General features: G+C 41.8%; 2 protein-coding genes across 3 annotated transcripts; both read left to right on the plus strand.

Moving 5' to 3' along the window:
- Positions 1-455: 455 nt before the first annotated feature.
- Positions 456-23733, plus strand: znf652 (zinc finger protein 652). Of its 2 annotated transcripts, none has more exons than XM_061700684.1 (8): positions 456-958; positions 7327-8587; positions 9961-10108; positions 10855-10970; positions 12293-12437; positions 15017-21472; positions 23350-23402; positions 23705-23733. In XM_061700684.1, exons 2-6 carry the CDS (start codon positions 7637-7639, stop codon positions 15661-15663), a joined length of 2007 nt encoding a protein of 668 aa, XP_061556668.1. In that variant the 5' UTR covers positions 456-958; positions 7327-7636; the 3' UTR covers positions 15664-21472; positions 23350-23402; positions 23705-23733. The 2 variants fall into 2 exon arrangements, with proteins under 2 accessions (XP_061556668.1, XP_061556666.1); XM_061700682.1 differs by having other exon boundaries at positions 456-820.
- Positions 23734-24264: 531 nt separating this feature from the next.
- Positions 24265-26586, plus strand: phospho1 (phosphoethanolamine/phosphocholine phosphatase 1). Its single transcript, XM_061700685.1, has one exon. It carries the CDS (start codon positions 24279-24281, stop codon positions 25128-25130), a length of 852 nt encoding a protein of 283 aa, XP_061556669.1. The 5' UTR covers positions 24265-24278; the 3' UTR covers positions 25131-26586.
- The last annotated feature ends 795 nt before the right edge of the window (positions 26587-27381 follow it).

Raw genomic sequence — 27381 nt, forward strand, 5'->3', positions numbered from 1 at the left:
TGTTGTGCAGTACAAAGTAGTCTCAATTCCAATTAGTTGAATCTATTTTTGGGTGGTTTGGAGTGGAAAGAAACAAACGTTTGGTCTTAATTTTATATTTTTCTGTAATACCTTCATCTTAATGAGACATTGACATGACAGAATCGGTTCGCCTTGCAGATTACATTTAAAATTTATATGCATGAACCCCTATTCGAAGGCTGTTACTGTGTGTAACAACAATGTGATAATAAATGAAAGGAACACTTTTGATCTCTATATGTGCCCAAATGTTATATCTAAAAAGCATATACTTTAGATTTTTATTTTTTTAATTCAATATATTTTATTCCCACTGAAAATAAGTTTTGTTATTGATTTAGATAGTATTCACCATTACCATTTGGACTACAGTAGTAATCATTTGAGGGCTCACTTAAATAATCTTTAGCGCATTAGGCAGGCAGATAGACGATGAACTGTCGTCATTTAATCTCTCTCTATTTTAATGAATTCATCCAACCATTACCGATCTCTTTTGGGTGCGCGCGCCTGTCCTCCAGACGGCGGCGGCGACGAGGCGAAGGCGGCCTGGCCTCCCTGGAATGGACGCAGGACGCCGACGTCAGAGCAACAAGCGAAGAACTCAGCTCGGCCTGGCCACGTAGCGGGGCGGCTCAGGTCGCCGGTGGGCACCTATCGCCAACAGCCCCGCGTCGCGGTTCATCTAGGGACAGCGGGTTCTTCTATACTCCCTCCCGTGGTAGAAGAAGCACATGAAACCCGGATTGTGCGCTATCCTGCATGCATGGGCTCCGGGAGGAGGTCGCGTCGCACGGAGGTAAGCCTGGCAACCAACAAGTCAGCCAGCCAGCCAACCAGCCAGCCAGGCAGCCAGCTAGCCAGCCGGACCGCCACTTAATCCCGGCCCGTTCATATGTATGACACGCCGGACGATGCGCTCACTGCTCATCAGAAGGTGCGGGGACTAGCGCCGATGACCGGCCGACTTTGTGACAGCGTCGACCCGTGGTGTCAATACAGCACCCCGGGTTGTTATTATTTGACATTTTTAGGCAAGCGTTGTTTCCCATCGTGCACTCCCGACTAGAAACATACGTCAAAGTGACATTTGTGTTTATTTATTATATGTCCAAAAGCTGACACACTTTTTCCCTCGTTAACATGCCGTGTCGACGTTGTTGAGTTGCCGCTGCTGTCTGACGTTCCTCTTAGCTCCACGCTAACTAGCATCGCGCTGGGCGGATTTGGACTGGATTAAAAAAAAAAAAAAAAAAAGAGAGAGAGAGAGAAAATGAAAGTCTCGTTTTAATTCTTTCGGGAACACGCCATCGAACTCGTTTCTCTTTACTGTAGTGTTTTGTCCGGTGGCGGAACTGAAGTAGAATATTTGACTTGCCTCTTTCAGCTAACGGAGCCAAGTTAGCTTGTTATGTGTGTACAGGTTAATACCTATGATTGGACAGGAATAGCTTAGCATGCATGCTAAGTAGCTCAAGTTAACCGGGGCCTGTACTCTGTTGGTGCGGTTCTCTGCGTTCGTTTTAACCCTTTGCTCGCTACGTGGTTAACCATTGACTGGCATTGTCAACATACCAGAGGAAGACGAAAAGCACAAACTAACTGCAGCCATACTTCCCAAAATGATGTGGAATGGTGGTTCACCACTTTGCCCCCCCCAAAAATGGCAAAAGCTAGCATGGCCCAGTCGCTCATGTCAAGGTTTTACTGAACACTTCAAGAAACTGCTCATTTGTTGTAACGCTGACAAATAATTTTTTTCCTTTACACTTGTCATAGATGCTATTGGTAATTGGATAAATATTGGAGGTCTATTTGGGCCATATTAGAGAGAAAACTAGTTAAACCCACCTCCTTCAAAAAGTAGTGTTACGAGTAAAACATTGTAATGGCAGGTATAGAAGTTCTAGTCATATGAGACAAGTGACGTATTGTTATGAGTGTAAAGTCTTAACCATAGGGGAAGTTATTTTAATGTGGGAGAAGCGGGGTCATAATGCTATAACTTATTGGTGGATGTTGTAATGTTACACGAAAACGTTGTAATTGCACGTGAGGAAGACAATTCTACATGGAAAAGGATGTAATATGCAGAGTAAAAAGTAATGATAGAGGAAATGAAGAATGAAGAAAAAGTCGTAGCGATACGTGCAAAATCGTAAGGAAAGTTGGAATGTTAGGTGTAGGCATGTGCTGGTTACCGGTTTCAAGGTATACCGTTGTTTTAGAAAGTCATGGTTTCAAAACCGCTAAATCAGCGGTATGAGCTTTTTGTTTGTTTGTTTTAGTTGTCAGGGTATATACTAAGTGAAGCAACCCTCCTGTTGTTGGTGCGAGCAGTCCGTGAGCTCAACGACTTTTTCCCTTGTTGAAAAAGTCGGCTGTTTTGGGTGCTCAAATACTTTTTGGAAAAAAACCAAATAATCCTCGTAGAGGACACATGCAAAACGTGCTTATGAATAATGGTTGCTATAGGACTTAAAACTGTACTTGGATAGCATCATATTTACGAGCGCCGCCCATCACTTGTCTATAAATTCAAGATAACGTTAATAAATTAATATAACGCTGGGGGGAAAAATCTGTTAATTTTGTTTCATTTACTAATGTACCTACGGAGCGCGTTCATTGTTAAAAAAGTAGTCATTATTTACCTTGACTTTTCAAAGCAATATATGTTAGAGCTGCAGTCACAATTCCGTGAAACCGCAATTTTTTGCTCATGGTTACATACCTTCAGAATCTGATCCTGGCCCATGGCTAGTTAGCTGTAAAAAGTAATAGTAGCGTAGGAAAAAGATCTAATGCTACATGAAAAATGACAAAGTGTTACACGTGAAATGTATTGTTAAGAGTGAAATGTAACATTACAAATAAAAAGTCATTACAGAAAAAGGCTTCATGCTATGGAGAAAATGACGTAATTTTACGAGTAAAAAGTCATAACGTTATGAATGAGTCGCAATAATATGGAAAAAAGGCGTGATAGTATGGTAAAAATGCCTAATGATGCAGTAAAAATGACAAAATGTTTGGAATAAAAATGTACTGTTCTGAATGAGTCACAACATGAGGGAAAAAGATGTAATACACATGGAAAGACCTAATGCTGCAGGAAAAATGGTGTAACCTCATGAGTAAAAAGAAGTAACAATTTACAGAAAATCTGTAATGTTACACTAGTAAAAAAAGTACTAATGTTGCGAAGACATTATTTCTCAGAATAAAGCCGTAGTTTTCTTCTAATTGTGAATTTTTAACACCTAAAAATTGTTGTTTATTGACTATCTCATTGTCTCATCATTGTCCTCGCCTAATCATCTTTATTCTAGTAAAATTGCTGGAAACACACACACCCACGTATGGGAACGTAACCAGGTTTATAAACCATATTCACAGCGGCACACGTGATCAATATTCAGGCAGTAGTTGACTTCAGCTAACTCGTTTTCAACTTCATTGGATTGACAGGTGAAGGTCTCACATCACAGTCCAGCAGCTCAAGAGCGGCCCTTTTTTACATTTGATCCTTTATTTAACCAGGTAAAAGCTTATTAAGAGAGAAAATCTCTTGTTTTCAAAAGCCAAGAGGCAGCAGGAATTACACTGGCAGAGGAATTATACTGTACATAACAAAAAAAAAAATTTACTTCTTTTTTGGTAAACATACATTATTTAAAGTAAAAATAAAGACTAAAAAATAACAGTGATATTAAAATGTATGGCATCTGATTTAAAAACGGTGACAAAGCCCAAATGCTTTCACATACATACATGTTTCATTTATTTATTTATTCTAATTTGGCATGTGCCAAATGTTTAATATTTGTTGAAGTGCAATTTTTGCAGACAGAGCCTGAGTCTGCTTTATTTATATTTTTTACTTAGCAACAAGATATTTTACTTTTTGTTCTGCATTACAATGCCAATGTTCCGTATTCTTTAGAAGTGAAAGGTATTTAGGATGTACTTGAATTATCATCCTCTATAATATCATTATATCAGTGGCATAAAAAAAGCATCGATACAATCGTTTATTGTTTTGGGGAAAATATATTGTCTTAAAAAATTTGCTACTGTGAAATTATTTCATTTATTCAGGGGAAAAAAAAACTATTCAAATTTACCTGGCTGTGTGTGAAAAAGTAATGGCCCTCTCAACCTAATAACTGCTTGGACCATCGTCAGCAGCAACAACTGAACTCAAGCATTTTTTATAACTGGGGATGAGTCTTTCATATCTCTGTGGAGATATTTTGGCCCACTCTTCCATGCAGTGTTGTTTGAATTCAGCAAAAATGGAGGGTTTTCGAGGATGAATGGCCTTTTTAAGGTCATGCCACTGCATTTATATCGGATTCAAGTCTGGAGTTAGACTAAGCCACTCCAAAACCTTCATTTGTCTTTTTAATTCTTGTAATATTAGTCTCCCCCACTTACTGTTATGTATTTTTTTGGTAAATTTATTCTCGTAGTAAAAAAAATATCTCCTGCCACTACGACTTGGTTCTCTTAAAATTAACACTTTCTTTTGGTGACGTTACAATTGTATTGTAATGAAGTTCGTAATTATTTCTTTGCAGCATGGGCTTAATAGTCTTTGGTTCCTGGATGATTTATCCAGAACCAAAGTAAAACACAAGGAGATTACTTTTAAGGATGTTATTGGGGGTCCTGGAGGGTGAAATACCTAGTGAGGCGTGGGGGACCCCCCCCTGCAGCGGCGCTCACAGTGAGCGTGTTAAGGTCTTACGAGTTTGCCACAAGTGAGGAATGTGAACCCTCGCACTGTTCCTTCCCTGTGAGCGGCGAAAAGCTCATTAAAGTCTGAGCGCTAGCGAGCTTGACTGCGTCCCGGGTCACTGTCAGCTCCACACTTGTGAACACTTGCCCCGTTTATGTTGTTGCTCTTAGTACTGCGCGGTGGGTTTCCAATGTGAAGCTTCCATCCTGTCGTCTTTGAACCACACTCTCATCTTATCCGGTGTTTGTGTGAGTCACATTGTGGCCTACCCCATATGAAACCAGTTTTTGGTTTCTTGCAAGTGTCTCTTGAGTTACAATTGAAGTCGTTTATAGCACTTTGTTTTTGCCGTGAATTACGATGTGGCTTGCTAACCAGATCAGATAAGATCAGCTGACTTAAAAAAAAAAAATCACATCCAGATGAAGTTTACATCTGAGAGGAATTCTCTTTTCAACATACTGATATTGAGAAGTCCAAAATTTCCCACATCAAAGTGCATTTTCTTTTCCACCCGAAGCGAAACTCTCAAATGACTCATCAACAATAATACGAAGCAGTGTGGAGGCATTTTTACTCAAAACGGGTGTTGCATAACCGCACGCCGCGCATGTGTTTGGGCTTTTAATCTGGTTAATATGTGAAGGGAAAAACGGGATATTGTAAGCCGTTGGCGTGCCAGTGAGGCCTTTTTTCAATGCAGTTTGTGTTCCCCTGTCATCCACACTCGGGATAATCTAGTCGGCTTTGTGTCAATTACGGCCGGGCCCGAGTCGCTCTGTCACAACCGAGCTCGCTTTTCCTGTGTGCTCGTAATGCTCCCATTTTCAGGACATATCAGCAGTACTTTAAGGAGACATTGTGCATTTTTAAAACGGTTCCCAGCTGTCTTAACATGTCTGTGACAGGCTTTGCATCCTTTTTTATTTTTTATTTTTTTACCGAGTTGTAATCATCACATTTTGAGGGGTTGGTCCTGTGTCATGCAAATGAGCCACTGCTCAAACCGCTCCCTCTCCTGCTGGGCCAATACAGAGTAGAGCTTCACTGCCATGATGGTGGGGGTCAGAGTTAGGTGGTTGTAAGTGCCTATAAAGACTGAATTGTATTTAAACTTCATCAACAAGCTGCCCATTTAGACTTGTCAATTAGTGTATCTTATTGGGGGTTTATCCCCACTTACGCAGGAATCATTGATGTTTAAAAAATACATGTATATTTTTTTCAATGCAATAATAATGGCTGTCAATTATCCATGGATTTTCGCTATTTGTGGTTCGGGCCATCCCTATCCGCAAATAGCGAGGGTCCACTGTATATTGCTCCATCTTGTGATCGGATTGGTAATCAGACCCAAAATTCTTCACCACTAACCATTGCTTCCAAAAGTTTGTTTGCGCTATCCTCTCTTTTTACCGATTGTTGTCGTCGTCGTAGATGTTTTTTTTTTTTAATTAAAAGATTTGTTATTATAAGATATCTACAACAACCATGACAACACTGGAAAAATAGTGTTTTCTCCAAAAACAGACACGTGGCATTGTTTATTCCTGCGGGCGCTTCTCGAGTGAGCCAACTGCCCCGGTGCACACTCACAATGGCGAGCCAGGCTGTGAGGTTGTGTGAGGTCAACTCGCAATCAGTCGCGGACACACACGCGCTTGGATGTGTCGTTCTTGGAGCCTGTTATGCTTTTAGCATTGTTGCAGTTAGTCCCATGGTTTAGGCCTTATTGCAAAAGTTAAAGTACTTTATTTCCAACAAGTTTATTTTCTATGACTATGTCCTGTCCAAAATTCAGCAAAATTTAAATCGCTCAAGGAAAGTGGACAATTCAAAGGAGTAACCAACTCTGACCTGTGGTCCTTTCTCTAATCTTTTCGGGCTCATATGCTCTGACAGATGGAACAGGACACTTATCGGAGTCCAAAAACAAAAACTAGAAGACACTCATATACTGATTGGTTTGTTATGTTGAAAGTCAGTTCACTCTCATACACGTGTAAAAAAAAAAAAATAGATGAATCCCTGTTAATATTTGTAATGTGCTGATTAATCTTGCACATGCTTTTCATTTTTTAACAATATTTATGATAAAAATAAGTTTACTGCTTTTATTATTCAGGAAAAAAAATGTCGAATTAACTTCATTGACAAAGGCATAATGCTAAGGTGAATCATGATGCAGATGCTTGTCCTTTTTAATATTAACTGTCACACAAGTAGGAAAATAAGTTATCCACTGTAAAATGTAAACATCTGTTTCACTAAATCAAAGAATGTCAGAGTCTTTAATTCATAAATGATTCTCAAGAGAGACTATCAGTGCTGTCTCTTGATTTCACTGTCCTTCCAGAGCATGTAAAACATTTATTGTATGTAATGAGATCCACACCCATTCATTTGTGAGGACTTGTAGTTTGCGCTTGTACTCGCAGCAGCGCCAATGCGGTTGTGACTTTTGTGGGCGTCACTGTAGTTTCGCTTGAGACTCTTTTGTGTCCTAACAGCGGAAGACAGTAACCCCCCCCCCTCATCTGTGTTTTTCTGCTTTTTCGTAGGTGATGCTCTGTTCATGGCCCCTGATGGCAGAAACACATGAAGTGTGTCGTTCTTTTTCTTCTTTACCTGCACTGCCCTTTACAGGAAGTGAACTTTAGCTTTGTTGGCTGCTATTTTAAAGCTCATGGAGGCGCGCTCAGGACCGGTTGTATGTCTTTCTGACAGAATTTCCCGCCCCGGACAAAATGGACGCTTTGTTTGAATCCGGTTGACTGTCTCATACACCTCATCCCCTCCTTCCTGTCGAGGGAAGGTGGGGGTTTGGTGCACCTTGCCCTGACTTGTGTCATTTCAGCATCATAACTTTACATGAAATCCTGCCAAAGCCTCAAGGAGGTCTCCATCCCGTGCCTCGGCGGGATGTCGCAGGAGGAGGGACGCAGGTCGCAAGTGTCACAGTCCTACTACCACCCCCCCAACCCGGAGGTCGACCTGACAGGCAAGCTCTACAAGAGGGAGGCGGGCGGCAAGCCCTACTTGGTCCTGGTGGACAACAAAATGACGACTAAGACGGCAGCGGCTGACACCGATCAGCAGTATTTCTGTGAGGGCGCGGCGGGAAGAGACATACGCACGCAGGTGGATGAGGCCACCTCAGAGGAGACTGAAGATGACGACGATGACGAAGAAGAGGAAGGCGAGGATGATGGAGAGGAGGAGGGTTTCAAGCGCGAGCAGATCATCGTGGAGGTTAACCTCAACAATCAGACCCTCCATGTATCCAAGGGCGACAACAAAGGTGGCGCGACCGGAGACGATTCCGAGAGAGGTTGCAGCGAGGATGACCACAATGGGGAAGAGGCTGAAGACGAGAGCCCCGACGATGATGAGGACGATGAAGAGGATGAGGAGCTTGAAAGTCGAAGGACGAGGTCAAAGCGGGCCCACAGAGTCGCGAGTGGCGCTTCCGGCCAGCCACAGAGGAAGAGTCTCCGGACAGCTCTGAGCTCGCCGGCCTCCGGGATGACCACCAGGGGACGACGGAAGCACGCCGAGACAGCAAAGAGCCATCGTCGCTCCGCCCGCTCAGCACCGCTGCCATCCGCGGGCGCCTTGGTGCCGGGCGGCAAGGCCGAAGGAGAAAAGGAGATGCTGGCGTGTGAAAAGTGCCCTCGCGTGTTCAACACACGCTGGTACCTGGAGAAGCACATGAACGTGACGCACAGGAGGATGCAAATCTGCGACAAGTGCGGCAAGAAGTTTGTTCTGGAGAGCGAGCTGGCCTTGCACCAGCAGACCGACTGCGAGAAGAACATCCAGGTGAGAAGACACACTGTTCTCACTCTTCTCTCAGTGCCAGGTCAACACGGTGTTTAACACGTCTGCTTCACATTTGAGGGGTCTTGGGTTCAAATGTTGGTTGCATATCTCCCATTTCCGTGTGGGTCTTCGTGTGGGTACTCCAGCGTCATCCCCCTTTCCAAAAACATGCATGTTAGGTCCATTCAAGACTAGATTGTCCAAAGGTGTGAATCTGAGTGTGAGTGGTTATTTGTGTGCCCTGGGATTGGCTGGGAACCACTCCAGGGAGTACAATGCCTCTTGCCCATAGTCAGCCGAGATAGGTTCCGGATCACCTGAGACCCAAATAAGGATGAGCATTATTGAAAATGGATGGATGGAAGCACACCCCTTGAATCTTAGGCTGCGACTGCAATGTAGAACAACATTACATTACAAGCATGTCCTCCGCTAAACACAAACTCGTAGTCCAACTCGTAACACAGTACGTTTGCGCATATTCGTGGTTCGCCATTCGCGAATTGACATCTACTGAACCTATCCTCCATCATTTGCATCTGGGTGACAAGAAACTCGAAAATGAGTTGAGGAGCTTCCTTGAGACAAAAATAGTGATTTGCCGCCATCTTGTGGCATCTATAGGCAATTATTAGTTTTGTCGTGCGGCGTCAATGATTGGGAGATTTTCGCAGTTTGCGGCAGGGTTTGGTACCTATCCCCTGCGAATAGCAAGGTAACACTATAAATATTACAATCTAAATAAAATGTATAAAAGTGGGCGTACTATGAAAACATTTTAAAGGTCCCATATTTTTTACTATTTAGACCTCCATAGAGTGACTCTCTAACATGGACTTAGTATAAAAGTGTCAATTTAATTTCAAAGAACAAGTTGGTTTTGTCATATTACATATTGTACACAAGGAGGATATGCGTTGAAAACGAGTTATTTGACCTTTTATTCAGGTAAGGGCCACAAATTGGACAAGAATCGCTCATCGTGGTTGGCTTAGGCAGTACTTCAGTTCAGTGTAGTATTCTAACAATGGTTCACTTAAATTCGACCTTAAGAAGGTTAATACAGATTTTTGTCATCTCTGTGCTTATGGCTAAGTTTCTTGCAATATGTTTGATTTGAATGATATCAGCTGTGTGTATTCAGGGTTAGTTATACGTTTAAGCCTCGGTAGGTAGCTTTGCCCTTTTCCAAGAATGAAATGTGTGTTGGTTTAATATTTTTTTATGCCAGCAGATGGAGCTAGAATATAAGGAAAAATACAACATATACAAAAACAATATACACAGTAAATATACATGTAAGACAGTTTGTCCTCAATTCATATATTGCTCATGACTTTCCATCTCAATTGTTGTTGATGATTTATTTCCAGTGTGTCTCCTGCAACAAATCCTTTAAGAAGCTGTGGTCGCTGCACGAGCACATAAAGATTGTGCACGGCTATGCAGAGAAGAAATTCTCATGCGAGATCTGCGAGAAGAAGTTCTACACTATGGCCCATGTCCGCAAGCACATGGTTGGTGAGTGAAGTGTTCAAGTGTACCAGTCGTCGGTCACCATGCCACGCAGATGACACTCAAATACATAACATTTTTACCATTGTCATACATTTTATATACCACCGTGCCGCCCAAATAAAATCAAATGATTAAATATACAACTCACCATTACGTGGAATGTACAGTAGTTTTTATAATGAGTGGGAGCTCTGTGCTGGTTTCTCTTCAACAAGCCTGTCCTCACACAGCACATAAAGAAGTTAACCACCGTAAAATATTAAATCAGTAAGATGTATATTAGCGGTGTCACTTTTGAATCTTTTTAGAATCGATTATCCTATCGACTGTTCCAATGAGTCCTCGAGTATTCGCCCAGAAAAATCTTTTTTTTTTATTTTTTTTTTTTTACTACGAATATGCATTTTAATCTCATTTATGTGAATATAGTGAATAACGTTAATGAAAAACCTGGAATGGTGAATGTTTTATGAATCTTGAGAGATTTATGTCGGTAATTTAAAACAACAAAAAGAAACTTGAACTACTCTCATTCTTCTCAGCGTAACCCCTTAATGTGGTGTCCTAAACGGCCAAAGAAAACGCCGTTAATCCTGCGATGCTCGCTAAACTGATGTACCGGCTCTTTCGCTGAGTTCAACCTCAATTTCGTGCGACCTTAGCAAAGTGCGCTTCGGCTTCATCTCACGCTGTCCTTTTCTCTCTCTCTCTCTCTCTTAACTGTATGTCTTCCGTGTCAACACGCACAGCTCACACCAAGGACATGCCGTTCACCTGTGAGACCTGTGGCAAGTCATTCAAGCGCAGCATGTCCCTTAAGGTGCACTCGCTGCAGCATTCTGGAGAGAAGCCCTTCCGTTGCGAGGTAAGACGTCGTCAGTGGAGTTCAAACTTCAGGTACACACCAAATTTTACAATTGGACTTGGATGGAAGCATGGTGCATTGTTGCATCGTGCTTGTAAAATACTCTGTGTGACACTTGCCATTAGACGCGCTCCATACCCATCAGTCTGTAAAAAAATTTCACAAAAGTCTACCATTAAAAAAAGAAAAGAGTCATGTTGTAGGTCATGTATGTGAGCAGTCTTCAGTGAGTGGTGGCATAACTGAAGCTGCTTTCTCATACTCCCGTGACCAAAGCAACATCTGCGCTACAAATTGACCAAGATAGCTTTTTTTCACTTGCAATGTTGTCCGCCTGTATTTAGGTTAATTGTCGGACTGTTGTCATTCATTCATTCATTCATCTTCCGTACTGCTTATCCTCACCAGGGTTGCGGGCGTACTGGAGCCTATCCCAGCTATCTTCGGGCGAGAGGCGGGGTACACCCGTGTCCCCGTTTTAGCCCCACCCCAAAAATCCGGACAACTGAGATTTGTGAAAAAGAGTTGAATGCAATATCTCAACAATTCTGTACTAAATTGTTCTCAGTCTTTGCACGTTTTCAGCACTTACCATCAAACATATTTATTGTTTCCAAAAAAAACAAAAACAAAAAAAATGCATCAGATAACCACTTATGTGAACAAAGGCCCCCATGTTCTTATATACTGGGGGAGGGGGCACTCGCGTCGACACCCAAATGTGTCACTGGATGCTATTTTAGTCACATTCCCAAAATAAAATCAGGAAAACTGAAATGGTGAAAAACAGTAAAACGCTATAGATACACAATTTGTACTACATATTTCTCTGTCTCAGAAAATATATGACTCATAGAAACAAATCTCTGAGTTCACTTTACAGGGTCTTTAATTTCTGTGTCGCAATACTTTTGTCAATAGGTTTAGAGTGCCAAAAAACAACACAACACCGTTTTGCTAAAGTTAACATTTGTATTTACTTTTAGCACTTTACATGTACCAGCTTTCTGATTTCAAGTGGACAGATGGCGCATTGTCCTTCACCCGAGGCCTTCACGGCAACATGTGTGCACGGGTGGAGCCACTCTAATCAAATGCGGGACGCCCCCCTGCCCTTGTGGCATGTTATTTCAGCCTAATTATAGCAGTGTGTAACATCTAGGCCACTCTCTGTGGTGGTCTCGACCCACACTGCCACATCTGGCTTGATTTTAGCCAGGTGCTCTCACTGAGCAGCCTCAATGTGCAAACATAATCTGCATTGTGTTGATTTTGAGAAATTTGAATTACCCGATGTATGTTTGTATTGTCTGAACTTCCAGAACTGCGATGAGCGCTTCCAGTACAAGTACCAGCTGCGCTCACACATGAGCATCCACATCGGGCACAAGCAGTTCATGTGCCAGTGGTGCGGCAAAGACTTCAACATGAAGCAGTATTTTGACGAGCACATGAAAACACATACAGGTGAGGAACTGATTACGAGGTCGGCGACAGTTTTGAGCCACGCTGGGATAATCTGGGAGTTCACATCTTCTCACTGTCCAGCATTTCTTCAACTAAATGTTGTTCCTGGCCTCTGGTTGGGGCTTTCTACTGCGCTCACCTTTCATAGTTGCCTTCTTCTTTTCTCTGCTCCAGAGGTCTGGTCGGCATACAATGTTTCTGGTCTTAAATGAAACATTTCATAAATTCCAGCTTTACGTATTAAGTTGATTTCTGCAGGCCAGTCTTCACCAATAAGTATAGTTTACTTCATTATGGTATGATGCCTAGTTGTTGGTGTACCAACCACAGTTGTATGCAAGTGTGTGGTCTGTTGATCAGTCGACAAAAAAGGGTCACTTCCCCGTTTGACTCAGAGCTACTTGGTCAGCTCTGGTACCAGAACTAAAACTCACTTGGTCAGCTCTGGTCGCAGAACTAACCCCCACGCCCCTCTCCCCCCCTGCTGTGTAATCACTATGCATTTGCATGCCAACCAGAAGTTAAAATGTCCACTTACATCTGTGCTGTATGCATAGAGCCCATTGGGTACTTGGACCTGCAGCCTTAAATACATTGTTTTTTTTATGTTTGTTTGCTGAGTGGCTGTTCACTTTTTTGTTGGCTTAATTACCACCAAACGAGATGAGGATTTAGCGTTCTAAGCAGTACCATGGCGGACCGCTGGGTGAAAACGTGGCTTCTGCTGTCTAAAAGAGGAAGGGGGTGTGACATTGTTGAAATCCAAGGTATCGTGAGACGTCGCCCTTTTGTTGTAATGAGAGGGGCCGCATAACATGAAGGCGTGCTGCACACATGTAATGACTAGCCACACACATGCTGCCGATTCCATCCCTCTGATTTTCTCTGACTGGCTGCCTCTCCATTTTCCAAAACCAAGCTTTTGTGGTGCAAGCCTTTTTCCAGGACTCCACACTGCTTCTATTTGTGATGTGTAATTACACAAGTCCTTTCCTGTCCCTGCTGCGGGGAAAGACACACCCAGTTCAGGCCTGCAACACTGGCTACACCCATTTGAACAGTGGTTCTCAATTTTTTTTTTTTTTTTTTTTTTTTTTTTTTTTTTTTGCACCAAGTATCACCTCAAAAAGTACTTAGTTTGCCAAGTTCCACCATCATGTCCAACATATACAGTGACGTATTAGTCCTAAGCCTTTATGGAAAAACAAAGCAGAGGCTTTTTTTCAAAAAAGTATTTTTATATTAATTTAAGCCACTGTAACACTATGCACAGTTTGAACATATACAATATATTAAAACAAAAACTAAAATATAAGGAAAAAAAGTACTCGGATAACGATTCAAGTAAAATGCATTGAGCATAAGTAAAATAAAAATTGTGCCTCAATAAATGTTTGAAACAAACAGTTTTAAAAGAATACATGCAACTGTATTATACTTATAAGTTAAATACAACTGAACTGTATTTATCAAATGTAGTGTACTGAATTTTAAAAAAAAATAGTTTAAGCCACAATGCCCAGTTCAACCATTTTGTTTGTTTCTTCACGTAGTACGTATGCTGTGGACCACACTTTGAGAATCACTGCATAAGGACACAGAGCTGTACCCCACAAGCAGATTCTTGACAATTTCTACCCACTGTAATGTAACGGTTACACAATATGGATGTCACCTCTTTGACGTTCAAGCTGGTTTGTCAGCGACATGGCAGACGGAGGCGTTTCAGAGAGCCCTTCAGCAGCCGGTGGAGGGATGGCTGCGTGGGCGCCAGCGGGCACATTGAATACCCGTGTGGAGGAGGTTAATGAGAGTGGCTGTTCCGACTGTTCATTTTCACATCTCCTTAAAGTGCCAATTGTAATAGCTTCCTGCCGAGTGGGCGGCTCAGCGGCAAAAACCCTCCGATGGAGATGGCGGCTTATTAGCATTTGTGAACAAGACGTGACATTTGATAGAAAAAGAGAACTTATGTTTATGCAAATGTTGAGCGTCACAATTAGGGTTGCGCAAGGGTGAAACCACGGGAAGTTTCGTTGGAACAGAAAAAAATATTCCAAGAAATAATCAGAGTTTGGAATTTCCATTAGAATGAAATGGATTGCATTGAAATTTTGTGGTCATGTCTACCAATGAAATGTGTACATTTGGTCATAATTAGACAAGAATGCAAACTGATATATTTTTTAAATATCTATTTTTTGTGACTATAACTATTTACAATTGAACCTAAAAAAAATTTGAATCACATATATATGTATATATATATATATATATATATATATGATCCAAGCATTTAAAATGAAATCATACATCCCACAATCCAGTTTATCTGTGCCTTCTTCATGTACCTCTCAAAATCATATTTACCTTCATTGTTGGTGCCACTGAGAGTTTTTGTAGGCTCTTACTTAGTATTTTATGAAAATCAAACACAGTGGTGCCTTGACTTTAATTTCACTGTTACAAGCTGACCTGCACAATGTCCAGTTCTTTACTGGAATCCGTCCTCATTTGAATTCCCTTGTTTTCATCTTTAACAGACCCTCGTCACAATAATTATTTTCTTGTTCGCACAGGAGAGAAGCCGTTCATTTGCGAGATTTGCGGCAAGAGCTTCACCAGCCGGCCCAACATGAAGCGCCACCGCCGCACGCACACGGGCGAGAAGCCGTACCCGTGCGAGGTGTGCGGCCAGCGCTTCCGCTTCTCCAACATGCTCAAGGCCCACAAGGAGAAGTGCTTCCGGGTCACCAGCCCCATGGTGCTGCAGACCGGCGGCCCGCCGGTGCCAGTCGGCATCTTCGCCAGCACTTTCCCCACCTCCTCCTCCTCTTCGTCATCTTCTGGTCCCGGCCCTTCCACGGCCTCCCCGCCGGCCGTCACCAGCGCGACCACCCAGGGGCTCAATATATCCAGGGCGGCCTTGCCCTCACGGGGCCCTTTGGGACACGCCTTCGCCCACGTGCAGTTGCACACAGCCTCCTCACACCACCACCCCCAACAGCACCTCTCAAATACACCCCAACCCGCACCGCCACACACCTCCCTCCATGCCCACCACCACCACCACCACCTCCTGGCGGTGCCCCCGGTCTCCCACCTGCCGCCTCCCCCGGCCCTTTTTAAGAGCGAGCCTCTAAACCACTGTGGTCACGGAGACGACACTTACCTGCACCACATGGCTCCTGCTGACAAGGGTCCCGGGGCCCCTCAACATCACTGAATTACGAACCACAACCTGCGGGCACTGGCTCAGTCTCTTGTACAACTGCCACTTTATTTTGTTTTCTCCAGCTAAACCCAGTCCTTCATTTACACCAACCATTTGGCACCAAGTTAAGCTATGTTTTCACCAAGCAATACAGTTCACTTCAGGTCTTTATGCATTTTGTTATCCTTATTACAAAAGGTCCTCAAATATCCTGTACTCCCACTTTGTTGAACCCTTTCATTAGGGCACAATTAATAGTGGTACGGTACAGTTCACCTATGTCAATTGAACATACTGCTGTTCGCTGATTGGGCAGTTTGTAATATAGAATGTAAGTGGTTGTGTTTTAAGAGAAAGTGGTAGGGCGTGTAACAGTATGCCAAAAATCACAGTTTACCTTGGGTTTTAGGTAACTTGTTTGTTTCACATTGGGTACAGTAAGGGAACAAAATGCAATATATTAAAGTGCTTTTCATTTGTGTAAAACTTAACACAATTATTGACATTTAAAATGAAACAAACCGCTAGAGCAGTAAATTCTCCAATAAATGAAAGATTATCAAACTAAATAAAATTTTTTTTTAAAAAACTTGAAACTTTTTTTTTTTTTTTAAGGAAAGTGCAACATCAATAGTTTGCCCTATTTTTAGGAAATGAATGATGCAAACAAGCCTTTTAAAGAAACATTTTAAATGTTTCTTTTTATGAAAGTGCAACATCAGTGGTGGTGACCTTATTTATAAATTTTTTTTTAGAACATTACCGATGTAGACAACAGTAACACTACAGTCTGGTCTTTGTTATTGCTTTCCATGGCCAGAGGCTTAGCGCCACTGTATTTGTTTACAAATTAGATCGAGAGCACGAAGCAGTTACACTTCCCATCCCTTGCCTACTGTTCCGTTTGGGAACTTGGTAAGCCTCTGTACCATACTGAAAGATCCGTCCCATAAAAATAATAAATACATCTACCCTTACACCCCTAGAAAATGTCATTTTGAGGTGAAAAAACAGGTCTAAAAAGGGGACTTTTTAGCCATCCATTTTCTGAGCCGCTTATCCTCACAAGGATCGCGGGAGTGTTGGAGCCTATCCCAGCTATCATCGGGCAGGAGACAGAGTACACCCTGAACTGGTTGCCAGCCAATCGCAGGGCACATATAAACAAACAACCATCCGCACTCACATTCACACCGACGGGCAATTTAGAGTCGTCAATTAACCTAACATGCATGTCTTTGGGATGTTGGAGGAAATCGGAGTGCCCGGAGAAAACCCACGCAGGCACGGGGAGAACATGCAAACTCCACACAGGCGGGGGTAGGGATTGAACCCAGGACCTCAGAAATGTGAGGCAGACACTCTAACCAGTTGTTCACCATGCCGTCAGGGCTTTTTTTTTAATTTTTATTTTTATTTTTTATTTTTTTTTATTAATTAAATTGGTCGTGTTGACGTTCCTGTGTGCCAGTACGTCACAACAACCAATTGTGGTGAACCCAATTAAAGTGGACTGTTTGGTGGAAATGTGGCTTAATGATAGCGCCATCCCATGTTGTTCTAAGAATTTCTAATGAATCCGTTTTCAAAATCTTTGACCTTCTGAGCAGGCCGTCACAAGGCCGTTAATGTAAGGGTGCGCCTCTGGGACACATTTCACGCATTTGAAAGACAGATACAGACCTAATTTTAGACAAGATAAACAAGCTTTAACAAGTGGTAAGTGTTCTCAAGTGGATTGTGGGTGGACTTTTTTTGTTTGTTTTTTTTTTCTCCTGGATGTCCAAAATATTCTGTGAATGTTGTCGCTGGTGCTACCAGTCATGCAAGAACGCAGTGCCATGGATTCTAACCTGAGAGAAAGGGGAGGACTTTTATTTTTATTTTTTATTTTTTTTAGACGTAAAATTGAGCTGTTGGATCTTATGTAATGAGATTCATTGTGGTTTAACGGTGCTTTCCATTCCAGTAGACGCAATTCCTTAACTTTAGCTTCGCCGTTCAAATTTCAACAATAATACCCCAACCCAGGCCACGCCGCTAATGTGGACCGGTCAAGGAAATTATCATTAAGAAGAAACTCAGGTTTTACAGGACGTGAAAAGATCAGTGCAACCTCCTCTCTCGTTCCATACTGCCACTGTGAGGGCCCTCACACATGGGGCGCCCCCGATCAGGAACCAAACCTCCCCCCCTATTCTCTACTTCTGCCACGCTGCTGTCAATAATACGGGTTGCCATGTTAAAGCTCATTTAACAGGCTCACTCAACACACACCTGAGTTCCTTGGTTTACTTTGGCGTTGTTAGGGTTTCGGAAGATCGTTTTCGACTTCGGTTCTGCACGGGCTCATCTTTAGCCCGTTGAATGTTGCCTACGCAGAAGGACGGCCCACGTTTTTGCTTCTCGTTGTTGGCCAACGTGGACAACGTGGCAGGCAGGTGTTGCAGCTACCCGTTACCCGTATGCAATCAAGTCGGTTGCGAGCGCAAACGATTATTACATTGGTAACAAAATGTATCAGCCGATGGTGTGAATGTCGTTTCCTTTAAAAGACAGAGCTGTGACTGTTATCAGAGATGCAGTACGGCGCAAAAGTCTTAGGCCACCATTAGATTTGTTGTTTTACCAAATACAATATTAATGTTGCTTGACAGCAACAGTCTTTACACAGCCTAGATTTTGTCACCTTTTTTCCAGGTTGCAGGTGTGTTTCTCCCAACCTTTTATGAGCCAAGCCACATATTTTACATTGGGAAAATCTTACGACACACCACCAGACAAAAAATGTCACAAAAAGTATATACAGTGGTACCTTGAGATATGAGTTTAATTCATTCCTTGACCATGCTCAAAGCTCAAGAGCACTGCCATTTAGATGCTAGTAGTTACCCAGTGTTTTTATGGCCTTTCCCATTGTATGTTAGCATTCAAGCAGCGAAGGCTATGTGGTTGCTTCAATTACACATGGGAATTGTACTTTTTTTTATGTTTAGTTTGACAGTAACCTTCAGCTGACAATGGCAATAAACAGCTTGAAGCTTATTTTTTTAAGAATATTTACGAACTATATATGCCAAAGGCTTGTTGTGAAGTGAGTCAAGTTACCTGCCACTATACAGCGCTCGTATCCCAAGTTTGCGCTCTCACGTCAAAGAAAAAAAAAATCTGATCACTTATATCTCAAGGCACCATTGTATACTGAAATAATGATAGTCATGTCTCAATTTACTCACAAGTTTACTCAGTGTGAAATCTGGGCCTGATAGATCGATGGATAAAAATGTGTTATTTGTAGCAAATAAATGTGCTGGTATATTAAGTTAAATTGGATAACTTCCCACAAATGTGCCGTTGTATGGTGTGTTGGAAATCTCTGCACAACATGCTAGCACTGATGTCATCACACCTCCAGTTGGCTGACTGCAGGGTGCCGTTTTGCTGATCTGACAGGATTTCAGGTTGAAAGATCGTTTTTTGGTTTAGCACAGACCTCCCGCAGGGCTGACAAAATTGTTTCCTAATTATCAAGCTACTTTCTGGTTCGCAGAGGATGACAAAGTCATGGGTAATGAATGGCATTATGATACATGTGGAGGGTTGGATGGTTCCATAAATGTGTGTGTGGGGGGAGGGGGGGGGGGGAATCCTTCATCCTAATCCACCAAAAATATAATGGCTCTACTAATATTTGTGGAAATTGGTTAGGCTTTTTTGGTGCTAAATGTATTTAAGTGTTTTGCCATTTCAAAATAGTGGACCAAAGACTTTTGCGCAGTACTGTTTATTTTTGAATTAAATTTTTTTTTAACCAATCTTTTATTTGGGCAGACAGTAGCATTTAATTGACTGTCTTTCTACAATATTTAACCTAGAGTGGTAAAACTGAGTAGTTTTAGGTGTCCCCTATCTGATTGATTGGACCTGCAGTTTGTGTTTGTGTGGCTCTTAGTTCCACTTCCTCATCAACTCATCATCCAGTTGCAATACGGCTCTTTGTCTTGTCTGATGCCTTTTTTTTTTCTTTTTTTTTTCGTGTATTCTCTGCACTTTAGCGCTGCGTGGGCGAGGCGTAGGGAAGCAGCGATTGTATTGTGAAATAGACCGCAGTCCAGGCTGTCCATGGTATGGTTGACGTCGAGTGTTTATATATATAATATATATAAACTTCCTTTTAGGTAAGGAAAAGAGGAGAACGGCAGGTGATGTGGAAGGGACCATAGCAAAAAAAAACAATGGTTGTTTCTACTCAAAATTGTGTTTCCCAAACAAAAAAAAAAGGAAAGCATCTTTCTGCTTTGCCCACCGCACACTTGGCCATCCAAGGTCTGTCCGCTGTACACTCTTTGATTTTCATGTTTTTGCTAAGATGGCCGAATGATGATGATGCTCCTCCTTTCTTTGCTGCATAGAATGCACTTTCTACTACTAAAACTCTTGGCTAGTTGCAAAAATAACATTGTATATTCTAAGATTCTAAGATGTTTTAAAAAAGAAAATCATTGTACTTTTTTTTCTCCCCATCACCCTTCTTTCTATTTCTAACCACTTAATGTAGCATTATTGTGTATTTTATTATTACTATTATTATTATTATTGTATCTGGTACAAAATGTGCAGCTCTATAATGTCCTGGTTTGTTTTTATTTTTGTATGTTCTCGTGAGATTTGAGAAGATTGGAAAGAAAAGTTGGGCCTTTTTGTTTTTTTTGATAATGTACATTTACCTGACTGCTAACTTTAAGTAAAAACAAGTAGCCACGAGTGTGACGCCTGCTCTATCCGGTTGCCTGGCAACCTTCTGCTAACAAAACAAACAACCGAGCACGAGACCATGTGGAAGTAGGCCAGATGTCGATGTTATCTCAAAGTCTGTCACATTTTTATGGTCAATAGGTTCGTTTGTTGGCTGCACGTGAAGCCTCAAGGTTTTAGTGGATATTTGTTTGTTCTTTTTTTTTTTTGTAGATAACCAATATGAAGTAGCTTGTATCATGTTCAGGAGCATTGACCTTGAGCGGCTGATGAAACATTATAGCATTCGTTACAAAGAGCGTTGTTGTTGCTAATAAATGAGACTTGACGGGATATTTTACTGTCAGATGTAATCCAATACTCAAGCAACACAAAAATGAAAGCTGCGAGCAGCGATGAACTAGCCCGTCGCACTCCCTTTTTCAGGGCAAACCCTCGAAAATGATGAAAAGTTTTGTGATTATCGTGTCACCTTATCTTTCAAGGATATCGCTTTTTCAATTGGTTTCACACAAAATATCTCCTTCATACCAAAATGGCAGACCTCCTATTAAATTTCGGGCATGGGTCCTTGAGACTTTTTTGTGCACCCTGCTATGATGGATATGTCCACCAAATTTTGCGTCAGTCAGCGTGTGCATGTGTCGTGTGCGTGTGTGTGATTTGTGTTCGCATACACGTGTGTGTTAGTGTGTGTGTTGTGTATGTTTGTTGTATTGTCTGTTGTGTTTAGTTAGTGTATGTGGTCTTTTGTTTAGTGTGTGTGCACATGTGTTTGTGCATGTCGTTTGTACTGGTGTGGTGTGGTTTTTATTTTGTGTTGTGTGTGTGCTGGCGTACGTGTGATGGTTTGTGTTTTGATATTTGTGTAATGATATGTTAGTGTGTGCGTATGGTGTGTTTGTTGTGTTTTATACTGTGTTTTGTTTTTAGTGTTGTGTGCGTACGTGCGTGAGACAGCAGGTCCTCTGTGGGAGTTCGTTACAGCGGTGGATGAGTCCAAGTGAGCCGGATGGATCTGGAGAGCCGTGATTCACCGCCGACAAGTAGGCGGTCGGCTAGCGAGGTTGGGAGATAATAACACCCTGTAGAACATTTCCTTTTTGCTTTTGGCTCGGCACGATGCAGTGAAGCCGCTGCGCATTTTTCGGCTGCAATGGTCGCGATGAAGCGACACACTTTGGAGGAAAAGGGGCTGATTGAGACGTTGGCCCACATTCCTGTTGGGACTTTTGATCATTTTTTTTTTTTTTTTTTAAATAAATATTCGGAGCTCACTTGGAAAGAGTAAAAAAAAAAAAAAAAGGTTTCTCGTGCCAGTGTAGCAGCATACTTTAACCCTTACTATACAAGCAGTGGTGACCGGTCAATAGAGGGCACTAGGGTGCTGCCCCACCACTGGCTCTGGTCACCACATCACTTGTCTTGAAGACAAAAAAATATTTGAAAATACACGTCAATGTATTTTAAGATGAGCAGGATAAAAAGTATATGGTTAGAGTAAAGTTGCTTCATTCAGCCTTGTCTAAAATCATGACTTACTTCCAGGCTGTGGCACACACACTGTATCTTTACCGACTGACTCTTTTTAAAAGTTTGAAATGTGCATTAGCTCCTCTTCAATGCAGTAGATGGGCCCAGGTTGGGCGCTACATTCCAGCGCCCTGTGGTGACCTATATGTCACATACAGCCTCAATCTCTGTGTGCACAGCACTTAGGCAATGGCGCCTTCCCTGTTCAGTGGCACGTCAACATCCGATCGAGTAAAGCTCATCAGAGTCCATTGCTGGAATTACTGTTTTATTTATTTCACGTTTTATGTCTCATCGTACCGCTGCAATTTTGAAGGTAAATTTACTAAGACCGGTTGCTAGCTTACTTTTATGCCGACTTGGTCCGGCGGTCAATGCTTACTCAAACATATTACAGGCATTTGTAGTTGAGTGAAGACATCGCTCTTGTTTAGGATTACAAAACATGATTGTAGATGAGACGAAAATGTTTGCAATGTATTTCTCTGTTTAACAGTTTACTGCGAAACACAAAGTTGTTGCTCGTGCCGCGGGAAAGCACGTAGACCTCACTCTTTGGCTGCCTTAAGGGTGACATTGGCCATAGAAACATTGTCATGGGGGGTATAGCGCATATAGTGGGTCACCGTACTGAAATGTTTCATTTTGACAAAGGTTTTTTGGTTAATTGAATGCGATTTGCGCATGGATTACGGACTTGGGATGGCAGGAGCGACGTTGACATTGGTAAGAATAACTAATCAACTTTGCATTTTGGTAACGTTGCGGTCCGTTTAAAGCCATTTATGTTAACGTATATCTTTCTTTCACATATACCAGAAAAGCCATAAAATGTTGAATAACAACCGTAAAAGCCTTCTGCGAAGTTTGTTTGAGTATGTGCATTGAAACTCGCTGCCGTGTTTCTAAACTAGACAAAGTTAGCAAGAGCTAACGTTTTAGCTAACACTGCTAATGTTTATACCAACATTCAAACATGGTTTACATGAAATAAAAACTTTCTGGATGTACTTCATGAATCATTTCTATGTAATCAAAACTAAAATATTAACTATGACGAATTATTCATTTTTTTAAAAAAGTTATCCAGTGTTTAGTTTTTGTTTTTTTTTCAGGGTAGTCTAGCCCAGTCTAGTAGGCTACACCAGTTCTTATTCTTAAAGCTAACTAGCCCAGTCTAGTAGGCTACACCAGTTCTTATTCTTAAAGCTGACTAGCCCAGTCTAGTAGGCAAAACCAGTTTTTGTATGCTTATTTCTTCATGTAGCCGACTAGTCAGCCGGATTTTCTTTCCTTTTGCGCTGCACGTGAACGCGCACCGCTGAGTTGTCATGAAATGGGCGGGCAGGCGGCGGCGCGTTCGCGTGTCACATAAAAGCGTCGGAACTCTGCGCTTTCCTCTCATTGCAGGGGGACCGAACCTTAAAACGACAGACGAGTGCCGACCCATACCTATGACACAAGTATGTACGTTCTTTATGCACGTTACGCTATATCACAATATAGACTACAATACATGACGGGCGCTTTTGCTTCTGTTCATGTTTTCTTCTGGAAAGTAGGACAAAGATTTCACATGTACAGTTTTGCCCGTTTGCGATGCACTAAATTTCAATGCGTGAAAAATCTTTGAATTGCGTCACTTTAATTAATACTCACTTGTTGTATCATGTTTTGTTTAATTTTCATCATATGGGCTCTGTGTACCGGAATGTGTCTTTGTTCTTATAACGTGTATTTTCCATATAAATTATATAATTTACAGGTGGACATCTTGATGGGACGCCCGGTCTGGTGATCTTCACCCAAGACACTCAGCTACCAATTAAAGTGAGTTAAAAAAAAATAAAAAGACAAAAGAAATAAAACCCGAAACTAAATTACTTTCCCCCCCCCCAGGGGTCAATTTATAAGGCACACCTGCACCATATCATACAAAAGTTGTATATAAAAAAAATCTATTTTCACGACGACAATAATCCTCACGTTTGATTGACACGAGAGCGTGAAGTTAAATTGTTTGTGCCAATATTACATTTAGGGGGGAAAAAACATCAATGGAACGTTCTGTACAACAATTTAACATTCTCAAATGTCATACAAGTGTAAATAAATAAGTTTAAAAAATTTAACCATAAAACCATCTCTGGAACCTAAAAAAAATGTGCCTTGGCTAAATAAAGGTCAGTAAACGCTGTCTTATAAGATGGTGCTGGCGTACCTAATAAAGGGGCGATTTCCTTAAGAAATTTTCAGGTAGAGCTTGAAATTCTAGTTCAGTAATAATGTTTTCCCTCAGTAGCCTCAGCGTGGGATGCAGTAAACGAGGTGTGACAGTCATGGGGGACTCGTTCTTCAATTGCTGTTATCTCCCACCCCAACCCCCAGGCGAGGAGGAGCCCCCCGGCTCCCGAACCCGCCACGAGAGCACGATGGCCTCTCGCATATCCCCGGACAAGCGCTTCGTCATCTTCTTTGACTTTGACGAGACCATTGTGGACGAGACCAGCGACGACATGGTGGTGCAGACGGCACCCAACCAGCATCTGCCCACCTGGCTGAAGGCCACGTACCAACCGGGCCGCTACAACGAGTATATGCAACGGGTCCTGGCCTATCTGTCCGAGCAGGGCGTCACAGAGAGCGACATCCGAGGTGTCATGGAGAAGCTACCGGCCACCCCGGGCATGCTGGGGTTGCTCCAGTTCCTGCGCAACCGACCACCAAACGACTTCGAGGTGGTCCTGGTGTCGGACGCCAACACCTTCTTCATCGAGTCCTGGCTGAGACGAGCCGGCGCCCGGTCCCTGTTCCATCGCATCTTCTCCAACCCGGCCACCTTCAACAGGGATGGCCGTCTGGTGCTGAGGCCCTTCCACGCCCACGAGTGTCCACGTTGCCCCGAGAACATGTGCAAGCAGGCGGTGGTCCGGGACTACGTCACACGTCGGACCCAGGAAAGGGGGCGCCCCTACCAGAGGGTCTTCTACGTGGGCGACGGCGCCAACGACTTCTGCCCGGCTCTCGCCATGGGGCCCCGGGACGTGGCCTTCCCGCGGAGAGACTTCCCCATGCACCGCCTCATCACCGAGACCCACGAGGCCATGCCGGGGGAGTTCAAAGCGGTTACGGTGCCCTGGACCTCCGCCGAGGAGGTGGTCCAACGCCTCAGGAAGCTGGTGGCCGAGTAAGGGGGGGGGTCGGGTCGGCTTGTTAACCCGGATGGGCATCGTAATCGATTAATTCATCGTTAACAATTCAGCCAAGCATGTGGAATTGATTGTTGGAGTGCACTACTTGGGTGCAATCATAAGAGGTGCTATTGAGTCAGTTGCAACTCGTTTGCCTTCCAAAGAAGAAGAAGAAGAACGTGATGCCGGCTATTTCAAGTTGGAAACATGATACATCGATAATTGTCCAAATTAATCCATCAAAGAAATTTACCTGAATGTCCATCCCTAATAAATATAAATTTACTTGTCATTGAAAAACTGAGGAGAAAACAATAAAAATTAGCATTAACAATCAAATTTTCGACAAACTGCCCCACATAAGGTTGTACTCGAATGCCCAGCCCTAATAAATATACATACAGTAAGTACTTATGCAAAGTGCATTTCAGTGCACATTACTGGAAAACTGTATAAAAAGGAAAAACTACCATTAAAAAAAAATGTAGAAATTACATTTAGCATTTAATATTCATGAATTCTTTTTTAATTTTTTTTTTTTTAAACCAATTGCATAAGGAAGTACTTGAATTCCCTTCCGTACTAAATGTACATACAATAAGTAGTTGTGCAAAGTGCATTTCAGAAGACATTATTGGAAATCTGGAGAGAAATTATTTAAAAAATAAAAATAATTAAGCAGCAATAAAAATCTAAATAAAATGTAATTTAATATTTATAAATTATTTTTCACCACATAATGATGGAATTGAATGCCCACCCCTATTAAAAAGATTTTAGTACTTGTGCCAAGTGTATTTTACAGTGCATTATTGGAAAATTGAGGAGAAAACAATGAATAAAATATTTAAAATGTAAATAAACACTTTTACGTCTGCAATGAGCACAACTACATCTGTAAAAGTGAAATAAAAGACAGCACGTAAACAATCAAGACGTTTAATATTTATAAATGATTTGTCACCATTTGACACATTAGAAATGAAGACCTGTACTATTTGTATGTTAATCATTTGGCCCACAGTGGCAGAAACAACATTGAAGGCAATGATATCATTGTGTTGGCTCATAGAAGTCATTTCTCTGTGTTCAGCAAGCATGTTCCTCTTTATTTGGCCTTAATGGGACGGGGGGCATATAAGACCTTCCACTCCATAACAAATATAATGCTCTTCAAATCATGTTATCTGATAGCAATACCTGTTCAATGTTTGTCATGTGTCTTTTCTGCACTTTTCCATTCATGTTCTATTCTAATCTGAGTTAAAGTACTCATCCTGTGGTGAAGGATGTCTACACTGTCACAGTATTATTTTACCAAGGTGCTTCTTTCAAAATATTTTATAAATGTACTGTATATGCGTCTTAAGTCTTTTGTGTCATTTACTCTGTAGGCCAAGGCCTACTGGAGGAATTTGTTACCAATAGCAAAACGGGAATAAAGCCATCAACTGAAGCCATGTTTGTGTTTTGATTTATCAAACCATAAGCAGTGATCACGGCTGGATTGGGGCAAAAAATAAAAATCAATTGTTGTGGTTAAGTGTATATATTTTATGTAGTATGTATGCAGTCTCTCTTCTCTCTCCTCAACTGCTCAGCCTATCTTGCAAGAAGAGAGGGAGAGATTATTGCAATTTATAAATTTGTATATTGAATACTTAATTGAAAAACTAAATTAACAAGAAAGATATTTGGAAATATGTGGAAAAACTCTGCAACAAGCTAAACCATCAAAACACTAATATGGGACTATCCCACTTAAATACACCTTGGAACTGTTGCATCTTATTTCATTGGGTTCCATTTATTCAGTATCTTGGGGGTCCATTTTTATCATTTGATAATAATCGGAGCACTCATGCATTTTTGCCTTTGGTGTCATGAGTAATTTTCACGTAAATCATTACTTTAGAATATAATATCCATTTTGGAAGCAATGAATAGAATATACCTGTTGAAGTAGAACTATTTCAAACGTAATGTATCATCATTATAAATATCAGAAGTTTAGCATCTATTGTTAACTCCACCACTTTTGTCTGTTCTATATAATTCAATTGATTTGATTTTAAATTTGAAATCATCACTAACATGTATCTTCTGCTTTTCCCTGACATAGCAGCTCAATTCGAATTCATGACGTTAAAAGATGCTTTGTCATTAAAAACTATAACATGCATTTGCATCAGACTATAAACAAGGCTGCTTAATGAACTCATGCAAAACAACTGTCTGAGCAGTGCTTCTC

This window comes from Phycodurus eques, chromosome 16 (genome assembly GCF_024500275.1).
Source record: "Phycodurus eques isolate BA_2022a chromosome 16, UOR_Pequ_1.1, whole genome shotgun sequence".
Classification (NCBI taxonomy): Eukaryota; Metazoa; Chordata; class Actinopteri; order Syngnathiformes; family Syngnathidae; genus Phycodurus; species Phycodurus eques.